The 12,670-nt window shown below is 40.0% G+C and overlaps 1 protein-coding gene across 5 annotated transcripts in view; it reads right to left on the bottom strand.

The window, feature by feature from the left end:
• Positions 1 to 998: 998 nt before the first annotated feature.
• Positions 999 to 12,670, bottom strand: part of OPA1 (OPA1 mitochondrial dynamin like GTPase) — a 110,859-nt gene continuing 99,187 nt past the window's right edge. For all 5 annotated transcript variants that reach the window (XM_040349523.1, XM_040349521.1, XM_040349522.1 and 2 more), the window contains 2 exons: positions 6,761 to 6,830; positions 999 to 3,472 (listed from right to left, as the gene is read on the bottom strand). In XM_040349523.1, coding sequence (XP_040205457.1) covers positions 6,766 to 6,830 — 65 coding nt within the window. In that variant the 3' untranslated portion in view covers positions 999 to 3,472; positions 6,761 to 6,765. The remainder of the gene's footprint in view (positions 3,473 to 6,760; positions 6,831 to 12,670) is intronic.

Below are 12,670 nucleotides of genomic sequence, written 5' to 3' on the forward strand. Positions count from 1 at the left end.
TACCTGTGACCTTTTATAAACAATTAAAATGGGTAAATGTGGTTTACCCTAAAAAAATATTTCCATAAAGCACTTAAGAAAACTGAACAAAATGCTTCCCTTTATTCCCAGAATGCAGTGCCCAGTCCAGAAGCAAACCCATCACTAGGCCTGCATCATATTGTGTTTCGGAGCCCATGCAAATATCAACTTTCAGAAAATTGATATTTGCATATGAACACCAGGGGCCTTTTGCAGCGTTTTGTTGACAACATAACCTTATATACTGCCTACCAACTCCAAGTAAGGGGGTCCTAGCTTTTTGTTTTCTGTGCACTAGAGATATACCTTAAAAGCAGCAACAGTCATATTTTGGGTTGATCTCAGTTCTGGTAAGGGTTGGCTTTAATACTGGGAACTATATAGTTTAGCCCACAAGATGCAGGCCAAAGATGGAAAAGTGATGGATACAAAAGTAAAGCCCTGTACACGGGCGAGAATCCTGACGAAAAAAAAAAAAAAAAAACTTTGGTTTTCTCGACAGGATTCCTGGCAAGATGTTCTTGCCAATCCCTGTGTACAGACGCTCATTCAAAAGAACCGCCGTTCTTTTGAATGGCAAGAACGCGGTGACATCGTCGACTACGACGAGCATGCGCTCATCACATTCGATGCCGTTGCCGCCATCTTGCTACACCCTACACTGCCCTTGGAAGCTACCGTGCATGCGTCAAAGTCATGTCGAGCATGCGTGGGTTTCCATGGAGGCAGGCAAGTATACACACGCTCGGGAATCCCGACGAGGAAAATAGAGAGCAGGATCTCTATTTTTCTCGTTGAAATTCCCGGCGAGAAACCATACACGCGCACGGTTTTCTCGGCAGAAAGCTCTCCCAGCAGCTTTCTTGCTGAGAAAACTGTGCGTGTGTACAAGGCCCAAGAAAGATAGTTTGGTTCTGTTCCCTGCAAAAATATATTTAGCCAGAACTATAATAAAATAAAATACTGCAATGCTTAAAGAGATTTCATTATGCCGTTTTGCCTTTTTATTCATTTACATGTTTGAAAAAGAACGGTATCCTTTAGGATTTCTGAAAAGTCAAATTAAGCATTTTGTTTTCTGTGGTATTTAGCAGCATATAGCTGAAAAACACACCAGAATATTAGAAGTGTAAAAACCTCTAAAGTGTAAAGTTCATTGAAATATTTTCATAAATAAAATAGACACCAATTATATCCAAGTCATATTTCACATGTTGAAAACTAATATTTAATGTGCAGCAGAATACACAAAATTTGTGTATAATTTATACGTTCATGAGACTATATTATGCCATCACATTTTGAGTTCATTAGGTAATAAGAGCACATTTATAAGAATATAGTTGTTCAGTTGTGACAAGCAGTGATGTTAGAGACTGGTCTTATTTATTATTGTGTCTACAGTAGTCAATTTGACTTTTCGCTCACTCCCCCATTGGAAACAAAGATCTAAGGAAAGAAAGTCTAAGGATTCCTCCATCCACCTTGCTCGTCACCCCCCGCCGGGACATTTTATTCAGAAAGCTGCTCCCACTGCTGTCAGAATACAGTGCTTAGTGGCTGCAGCTGCTGATCGACAAATGTTTTCCAGCGTGTTTGTTTGGCAGACATCGATCCAATGACCGACTTCTGTTGAAAAGGGAGAATCGCACACAGAGTGGAATCCAGACAGTCTCTGCTGAACTGGCTGAATTTCCATCTATACCTAGCCAAAGTGAAGAAGAATATAACCAAGAGCTCATCATACAGACACTTTGATGAAACGACATTTTTTACTGCAATTGCTATTAAGACCTAAGAAACTTTTGTAGCATTAATGAAAACAAGAATTTCTGAAGGAAACAAAATAGATTTGCACTGGTAGAAGAAATCTTTCAGCAGTGGAAGTGCTTGAGGACACTGAAAACAAAAGTGCATAAATGAAGATTGATACAGTTAGAAGTATGATTCTTTCACTGAGTCTGCATTTATAAGAAGAAAATGCAAGAAATTTGAAAATGGGCTTGCCTGGTAAACCATGTGACAATATAAAAAAATTCTAATTAATTTGAGAATATATCCCTGCCTATATGGCCTGATGACAAGTGCTATTTTATTTAAAATCTCAACATATATATGGTCAACATAAAACTGCTGTGTTCAGGTATTATCACTTCAAACTCTGCTCTTCAGAAATGATAGCTGAAAGATGATTGGTTACTATAGGAACCAAGAAATATTCTTATGGGTGCATTCTTGTTGCCGATAGCAACCAATCAGCTTTCGACCGCCATTAATGCAGTGCAGAGTTTAAAATGAAAGAAGGAATTTGATTGGTTTCCATGTGCTACAAGAAATGTTCTTGTTGGCACAATCTCCTAACATCTTTACAGTGACACCAACTTCACTATAATCACATAATGTGAGGATTCGGTGCCTTGTTTTTAAAAGTTTTTGAAACTTATTACAACCTTACAATTTCAGTGCAAATATGTGTGTGATGCACAATTCAGAAAAACTCAATCACTAGGCCCCTAAGTGCTTTCTACAAAAACTTGGACACAATTTTGATGTAAACATTTCAAACTTCTTCCTTGGTCAACTTTGTTTTTAGATATAATAAGTGAAGGGAAGGAGAAGCTGGCTATAAGCTAGTAGAATTTAGTTCACAACTTTTTGTTTTAAGAACATTTCTCTGACTTTTTAATTGTTAGTAGGTTCAAATCCACATTCTTATTTCGACCACAGTAATGAGAAAATTCGAAGAAGTAGGGTGAAAACTTTCTTGAACAAAATTTCTAAATAGTGAATGTGATTTTTGTTCAGGAAATTCCATTCATTTCAAAATCTAACGTTAAAAGGAAACTACAGTTTGAAGTACTTTCAAATGACAGTTATCCAGTCATTAAACGTACATAGAAATTTCATTCGAAACTCTACCAATGTATAGCCAGGTTAAGTTTGGTGCTCAATAAATAAATTATATACTACAATTTCACACTTCGCACAAGTCTTTCCATGACAAAATGCCAACTGATGAAACTAGATTGTGCTGATTGGGATTGAACTGCTGTTTCTTATTTCATATATCTTATGCCATTAATGAGAACACATACAAACATTATACACATGCAGTCTGCAATACTTCCATATAAGGAGAAATGAAATGGAAAAAGTGCTAAGGATTTATATACAGATGCTAAAATGACATATCATGCCCCAAATTATCAGATCAAGTAAAAAGAAGCTGACAACTGTGATCAATGTACAGCACAAACACAGGACAGCAGCAATATGTAGGCAACCCTTCACTGGAGAGTGTTACAAATACTCATCAGTTCTTCATATAGCCATCAGGGAATCAAAGCCTCATATCAGGGCTTTTCTTCCCAGTGTATTACACAGCAGATAGCTTCATGTCTTCACTGTCTGTAGAATTCATACACCCGTTTTCTTTCTCCACTCCAATTGCCTATAAATAAAAATGCATTTAAAAATGTTAGCACAACAACTGTCTGTTATAAATAAATGCTATTTAAAGCACATATGTTATTTTATGTCAATATTCAAGCTAAATTCCAGGCAAAATGCTAATTACACGTTATGTTACATTACGTGGTGCAAGTCAATACTCTAGACCAGTGTTTCTCAACTCCAGTCCTCAAGGCGCCCCAACAGGTCATATTTTCAGGTTTTCCATTATTTTGTACAGGCGATTTAATCTGTTTCACTGCCTTAGTAATTACCACAGCTGTTTTTAAGGGAAATCCTGAAAACATGAACTGTTAGGGTGCCTTGAAGACTGAGTTGAGAAATACTGCTCTAGATTATCTCCTCCCAATCTATCCCTAGTAGCTGTCCTCCCTCCATCCACCAACCCCACACCCTTATTCTATACCTTGGAGTCACACGCAGCCAACCAGTTACTTTTAGACTAACCAATTGGCTCAGTCTCTAGTACCGTATATACTCGAGTATAAGCAGAGTTTTTCAGCAAATTTTTTTGTGCTGAAAATGCCCCCCTCGGCTTATACACGAGTCACCTTTTTGTGTCCCCGATCTCCCAGTCTTGGCACACATGTAGCCCCATTTATCCTCTACAAGTGTGCAAATTTTGTTGTCTGGGGGACCCACGGCTGGGGAGCACCAATTTTTCAAACCCGGGCACCACTTCCATAGACTCCCATGTTAAACGTTAGTCTAGGCATGGGCACAGGGAGGCATGCATATGGACACAGTGAGGCAAAGTGAGGCATGCAGACACCCTAGGCTTATACTCGAGTCAATACGTTTTCCCAGTTTTTTGTGGTAAAATTAGGTGCCTTTGCAGGTCGGCTTATACTCAAGTATATACGGTATATAAGATCATTAATTTATGATGACATTTTTCATCTGACTGAGTGTTAACACAAGGTGTCCATACGTTTCTTTGTATTGTTATATTTTGTGTCCTGTCAGTGTATGTTTATGTGGTATTTATTCAACTTGCTAAATTGCTACTAGCCAGCTATTAGTAAAACTGCACTTTTCTATATATCGACTTTTTTTTATTATTATGTTTAAAAACCTTTTGTATTCATTAATAAAACATTGATATTAGAAGATAAACTTTGAATGATCCAATTACTGCTGCCATAGGTGACCCTTTCATGGTGTTCTATGCTAGGCCATTGATTTTCTTATATGCCTTATGGTTACGGCAACAGCACCTTACAAAGGTAAATGACCTATGGGTGGCCATTTTTTTTTTTTGGCCAATAACCTGTGCTAAGCTTGCTTTTTTGTCCTTTTAACAAACGTTGATGCAAATTCATTTGGGAAAGTTAATGTAATAGGAGTGGTTTCATAATTATCAATCAGCTATGCACCTGATGGGCTCTAATGAGGAAAGTGGCAAGGTCTGCATCCCTTTAGATGTACTTTCCCTTTGAAAATATCTGACAAAAAATAAAATTTTTGTTGCAGGGGATGCTCAAAATCTGATTTGTATCTTAAGTGCAGACTTCTGGGAAAATCAGTAAGCCAATCACTCAAGCAGGAAATTACATATCTGGGGGGGGGGGGGGGATCTGTATACCATCTGTGTACATAATGCCTCCAGGTAGCCATATTGCGTTGCATTTTACATAAAATTACAGAGCTGCAGACTGAAAAGGAAAAGTCATTTCTAAAAATGCTATATATATTCTCTTATTATTTGCTAAAAATATTTTTCCCATAAAAGTGGTTACCCTTTAGGGCAGGGGTCTCAAACTGGCGGCCCTCCAGCTGTTGCGAAACTACAAATCCCATCATGACTCTACCTGTGGGAATCATGCTCATAACTGTCAGCCTTGCAATGGCTCATGGGACTTGTAGTTTTGCAACAGCTGGAGGGCCGCCAGTTTGAGACCCCTGCTTTAGGGGAAATACAAAATGCCAATGTCGAACATGTACCTATGCCAAAGTTGTTTTATTTTCCCATTTATTTTGTGCTGCCACACTGTGCCCTGCTCGAGAGATTTCTTCCACTTCCCGTCCTAGAGATACAACAGGAAATGAGGAAATCTCTCCAAACTGAACAGACTTTCTGTCTTACTACATTCAAGAATTTCTCCTCACCTCTTGCTCTAGTGATTTCATTTCAATTTGTCTCAGTGACCAAGACAAAAGAAAGGTAATTTTCCCCAGTAGAAGTAAATCTCCCTAGCAGGGACAGTCAACTATAAAAAACTTGAAAAAAAAAATATATAACCCCTACCTACTTTAAAAACAAAAATTGCCTTTACATACAATTTGATGCATACATTGATTTTAATATATGTCAGGAGTTACAAAAACAGTAATTCCAATTACAGTATATACATATACTGCTTAACTACGTGCATTTTAGGTTTTTCATGCATTTTACTCCCCCGATCTCCTAGGGGGAAAAAAAAAGCACTAATAAAAATTTTGAGCTTTTGACTATAACAGAAGGTGAAATTTAAAGTGGCTGTAAACCTCCCCCCCTGAGACATTTTTACATATAGGTTAGCCTATAATAGGGCTTACCTACATGTACTGAAAGTATCTCCTAAACAAGCACCGTTTAGGAGATATTTACCTTGTAGTGCGCTGATGAGGTCATCAGCGCATGCGCAGTGAAGTAACGGCCCTCTGTACTTTTTTCCCCAGCATGTGCCTTGACTGGCAGCTCCCACGTGCATGCGCGGGAGTGATGTCACAAGGCCTTGGCCAGTCACAGAGCCGGAGTCCGCAGCCCTGGAAGGAAGAGGGGCGAAGATGCGATGCATACTAGCCCATTATGCTTTTACTTACTAGAGGAAGTAAAACCCACCAGGGTTTACTTCCTCTCTAAGAAAAAAGCACTGCAGATGCAACAAACAGGACTATTTAAAAGCTCAGCACACAGCCCAAAAACGCAGTGCACGGATGTGAACAGTTTCATATGATTTAAAGGGGACTATTTTTCATGCACTTTAGAAGCACTGTAGCACTCTGAAAACGCACAACCGTGAATGGGCCCTTAATCCAACATTGGCTATGATTACCGTTCCTTGACCACATAAAATCACAGCTGTACTCTGAGGCACCTGGAATAGCAGTAATTAATAGTCAGTAATTACCCTGAACCTTAAGTGATTTTCTGAAGCCACCTGATTAATTGTCCTTAATTAACACAGTTGCCAATGATGAGGAGCAAGTTTTTAGTAAATAGGGAAAAACAAAGAAGGGCATCAAAAACACTGAAACAGAAGTAAACAAGAAAATGACATACTTGGGCTACTTCTCTTGATGAAGGGCTTCAATAAAGGCTTCAAGTTTTTCTTGGATTTCTCTTACTTTTTCTAAAGAGAGAAAAGTTAAAAAAGAAAATGAAAATGTCCAATTCTGTATAGAAGACCCGCTGTTTCACAGAATGATTGTTTAGACTGCAATGTTCACTGGTATGGAAAGGTTAAAACACAGCACACATTATCCCTGAGGGTGAGAGGAAAACAATTAGACTGGTCAGGGGACAAAGACTTTTAGGGAATTTGAGCTGTCAAATTAACAACACCAAGGATAAAGCAAGATATTAACCCATTTTATTAAAGAAAAAAAAAAAAGGCTTTTTGAAGTGGATTTGTCTTCACATTTTAGTCCTTGGGGCTTAGACAAGTGTAAAAAGGAAGGTTAGGTTTCCCTAAAATCCCAAGCCTGTGCTGCCCAGCACCTGTTCCTTGACACTACAAAAGATGACGGCCAGCAATTACTAATCCTTGCTTTTTCTTTTAACATAATATCCTTAACCACCACATAAGGGTGTAAATTCATACTAGTCAGTAAATCTAGGCATAGAATTCATATTTCAGCTAGAACATTAAAGGCCAACATTGTAATGAATTGAGGTTGGGGGTTGTCAGTGTAAACATAGGATGTCAATGGCTCAGCTTTTAGCTGCCATGTTGTATTTTTACCGTTTACCTCCTGGATCCAGATAAGTTTACCGTTAGATGGGGTTGCAAGTGACCAGATGTACCTAAATGGTTAGGCTTAAAAAGTGTATGGTACCCCAACATTTCATATTCCCGGTATGCGTCTGTTGTACCATGTACTTGTGCTAAAAAGTATCCTGTTCTCTTTGTATTTCTTTCTTTGGTTAAAATACCTGGCGATTCTGCCAGTCCGTCTGCTTTCCAATTTCAAGCTGATCACACTAGGCACAAAAGCACATCCATTTCAGTGTGGTTCATTTTCTGGCTGTGCTGGGAGAATAGGCTCTGCCTGTCCTCCAATGATAAGACGTGATACACAAATGTTTGCCTTGCATTTCCATTTTAAACTGAACTGTTGATTTACAAGATAAGGGATCACATATACTTTAATCAAACCTGACAAATACTCATGCTGGATTTAAAGTTTCCCACCAACATCTAGGCTGGCATATATTTCTACGTGAACAAGTTAAAAGATATATGCTCATCCTCAGATGAACCATTGAAGCGTGACGATCTACTGTGATACTTAACCAACAACAGCAGTGAATGCATGGTACTTTTCACCCTCAGATTTTCCATCAAATTACAATATGGTCAAATGGAATTAGAACCCTTGGTGGCTGAAAGAGCACAAGACTACCTCCTCAGGTGGTCAGGAATGGCCCAGTGCAATGTTTGAATTGGGAGCATCCCTTGTGATGATCAAACTATTGATGCTCACCCTAACACCCACATTAAAGTGGCACTTCACTCTCTCCATCAACACCGGTTATGTGTAATCCTTATGCTGCTAGTATTATTAAATAGTTAGGAAGGTACATCATATTTACTGGTTTTCACTTTCGTTTTGTTTACATTTCTTCAGTTACTTCCTGGTTTTTATGCCTAGGCAAATGTCTTACATCCAAGGAGTATTTAGGAGGGTCTCTCTCGCACACCCTCCTGCCTGCATGCTTGAGCTAAGGGCAGATGGATTCCAGGAAGTAAATGCTACATGAATCATCTGCCCTTACTTAAGATGGCCACATCCATAAATGTGAGGCATTTTCTCAGCAAAATAAAGCATGGAGACATGGATGAATGGATAGATAGATATGGGGGGGGGGGGGTATTTGAATATAAAAAATGAATGAAATTGTTTTTTGGTTTGTGGAACTCAGATGCAGTTTAGTTCAGCTATAGGGCTGTCTATTCATAGAGGAAGGGAGTCACCGCTCCAGGTGGGTCTTGTGAGCAATTAAGGAACCTCTCGGGAAACCAAGGTGCTGGCAATGCACAAGGCAAATGTAGAGAATTGGGAGAAGATGGACAGCCGCACTCCAAAAGAACTTCGAAAAGTTGTCTTTATTCGATAAAAAATAAACATGCAAAACAAAACACAACCACAGAAGGGGACAGCCGACATGTTTCGCACTATGTCAGTGCTTAGTCATGGCTACTCATGGCTGTCTATTCATAAACTGGGCTATCACTTAGGCTGCATTCACACCTGAGCGTCGGTCGTTCGGTCGTTTTGTCGCGCATATTCATGCTTATTTGCGCGTTTGCATACAGCGTTGTCCGACGTTTTTGTACTTCAACGTTTTTTATTTTAGCCAATAGGAAAAATTATCATCTTTTCATCACTTGTTGCTATGTTGGTAGATTTATTTAATCTTCTGCCTGGGTGAAAAGTTCTGTTGATTAAAGCGACCAAACGCCTGTAGCAAAACGCTCGTTGTTGCGCAAGTCGCTTGAATCGAGCGTTAACATTACTTTCTATGGGAAATGGAAACGCTCAAATACGCCCAAACCGCCGGATACGCGCGTCAAAAAAGGGTCCGGAACTTGTTTGAGCTTCAGTCGTTCGGCGTCCGGCGTGCAGATGTGAACCATCTCCATAGGGTATAATGTATTTTTTCCCCTCTAGCGTATTTGAGCGTCGCGCTTCAGGCGTCAAAACGCTCAGGTGTGAATGCAGCCTTAGAATGATCAATTAAAAGATACCAGGCCTTTTAATTTTTAGTGCTAATGCACGGCCTCACGAGTGTTCCAATCTCGGCTCCCATAATCTTGGATCAAAGTCTTCACTTTCTTTTATGTGGTTTGGATTATATTTTATTCTGATCTGTTATTTCTCTTTAACATTGATGTACTATGGTAAAACCAAATAAAATGTATTAAAAAAAAAAATGGGCCTGCTGAAACTTTTCCACACAGCTGTAATGGCAGGAACCACCACAACTTTTCTCCTAACCCAGCAGACATTTGGATATGCACACTTTCACACGGGCAGACTGTTCAGGTCCACCTGTCAGTTTTTTAGGCGGACCTGAACGGATGCTCCATGCAGGTCTATGGAACGACGGATGCCAGCAGTGAAATATGCGCTGACATCCGATCTGCTAAATTCAGACGGATTGAAACCCAATTTTTCATCCGTCTGGCGGATCGGATGAAAACGGACAGGCGGTCTGTTTTCATCCGATCCCCCATAGAGGAGAGCGATACTCTGGACAGGTCGGTCCCTGCACAGTGTTCAGAGACAGAGCTATCATCTGCCTGCTCAACGGGGATCAACGGAGCGATAACTGCTGAGCAAAGCGGAGCCCATACACGGACACGTCTGTGTGAAAGAGCCCCAAGAAGAAAAGTTAATGCCAAATGCCCAAAGAGAAATGACTGCAGAAATTGTGCAAGATCCTCCTAATATCAAGCAATTCTATAGTTTTCAGAAGATGGTGTTAGCTATGGTATCAGGTCCATTGAGAATACATACAAAAGGAAGCAACTGAATCATCCAATGATCTGTATGCAGGAGAAACACATACCCTTGTTATCTGCACACAGACTTGCAAGCTATTCTGATCAGCCAGCATGTCCAATGAGCAGAAACATTCCGCTTAGAGCATTCTACAATGCATCTGGAAAGTATTCACAGCGCTTTACTTTTTCTACATTTTGTCATGTTACAGCCTTATTCCAAAATTGATTAAATTCATTATATTCCTCAAAATTTTACAAACAATACCCCATAATGACAAAGTGAAAGAAGTTTGTTTGAAATCTTTTCAAATTTATTAAAAATGTAAAATACACACGTATTCACAGCTATTGCTCAATACTTTGTTGCAGCACCTTTGGCACCAATAACAGCCTCAAGTCTTTTTGAGTATGATGCTACAAGCTTGGCACACCTATTTTTGGGCAGTTTCTCCCATTCTTTATTGCAGGACCTCTTAAGCTCCATCAGGTTGAATGGGGAGCGTCAGTGCGCAGCCATTTTAGGATCTCTCCAGAGATGTTCAAACGGGTTCAAGTCTGGGTTCTCTCTGGGCAACTCAAGGACATTCACAGAGTTGTCCTGCAGCCATTCCTTTATCATCTTGGCTATGTGCTTAGGGTCGTTGCCCTGTTGGAAGATGAACTTTTGCCCCAGTCTGAGCTCCAGAGCGCTCTGGAGCAGGTATTCATCAAGGATGTGTCTGTACATTGCTGCATTCATATTTCCCCTCGATCCTGACTAGTCTCCCAGTCACTGCCGCTGAAAAACATCCCCAAAGCATGATGCTGCCACTACCATGCTTCAATGTAGAGATGATATTGGCCAGGTTATGAGCGGTGCCTGGTTTCCTCCAGATAGGGCGCTTGCCATAAAGCCAAAGAGTTCAATCTTTGTTTCATCAGACCAGAGCCCTTCAGGTGCCTTTTGGCAAACTCCAGGTGGGCTGTCATGTGCCTTTTACTCAGAAGTGGCTTTCGTCTGGCCACTCTACCATACAGGCCTGTTCGAGTGCTGCAGAGATGGCTGTTCTTCTGGAAGGTTTTCCTCTCTCCACAGAGAAACGCTGGAGCTCTGTCAGAGTGGCAAGCATTTTCTTGGTCACCCCCCCCCCCCCCCCCGCCGATTGCTCAGTTTGGCCAGACGGCTTGCTCTAGGAAGAGTCCTGGTGGTTCCAAAATTCTTTATGGATGGAGGTCACTGTGCTCATTGGCACCTTCAAGGGCTGCAAAACATTTTCTGTACACTTCCCCAGATCTATGCCCCAATATAATCCTGTCTCGGATGTCTACAGACAATTCCTTGGACTTCAGGGCTTGGTTTGTGCTCTGACATTCACTGTTAACTGTGGCACCATATATAGAGTGTGTGCCTTTCCAATTAACTGAATTTACCACAGGTGGACTTCAATCAAGTTGTAGAATCAAGGATGATCAATGCTCAATTTTGAGTATCATGGCAAAGGCTGTGAATACATGTACATGTGATTTTTTCATTTTTTATAAATTTGCAAAGATTTCAAACAAATTTCTTTCACAATGTCATTAGGGGGTTATTTTTGAGGAAAATAATGAATTTAATCAATTTTGGAATAAGGCTGTAACATAAAATGGGGAAAAAGTGAAGCGTTGTGAATACTTTCCGGATGCACTCTAGTTTATTGGAGTGAAGACTCAAGTAAATGAACTGTGTCGATAGAGGCTACCAGTGCTTCTTATCTGGAAAGGGCACAAGTGCAGTTATGGCAGAAATTCTATCTTGTATCATATTCTGTTCCCCATGGACATGAAACATTAACCAAATCTAGATGTGTGGGTATCTTTAAGCCAGCTTTCAAGCCAGATTCAGTTAACCATGGGTGTGCTTAAAATGAGAGATAGCACCCCTGTTTTGATATGTACTTGCCATCTGCAATATTAAGGTAAAGGAGGATGTCAAGGCATGCAAATGCTTGCTTAATCCATCAATCGTATGCAGGCAGAAGCCCAGGAGTACAAGGTCTTAAATAACAAATCCTAAGTACCACTGTACATACCCAACCTATGGTGAGCTCACAGAAACCGTGATTTCTGTAGGAGCTGCACAATATGCATAAAAAAAGTATATTGTACTGTTAAGACATATTTGTGTGATAAACCAACACAAGATGTACTTACCAGGATTTTACTCCAAATACGCAGTGAGAACACCCTCATTTGTAATAAAAAAAAAAAAAATAACTGCAAGACTCGAAAACTAAAAGAATTACTATCTACACGGAGAAGGTCTATTTGATAACAGATCACTTCCTTTAGAATAGATCATGTCTGCTGCTGTCTGCATAACATAAAAAGCACTTTGCTTACCTATTTTATAATCAGACTGCACCTGAACACACGCAGCAGTCATTTAAAAAGGCCGCCAAGGTTTTTGCCTTTTTTATTGCCTTTCCTGTTTAATCTGGCTA

The sequence above is a fragment of the Rana temporaria genome, chromosome 4 (genome assembly GCF_905171775.1).
Source record: "Rana temporaria chromosome 4, aRanTem1.1, whole genome shotgun sequence".
NCBI classification, from domain to species: domain Eukaryota; kingdom Metazoa; phylum Chordata; class Amphibia; order Anura; family Ranidae; genus Rana; species Rana temporaria.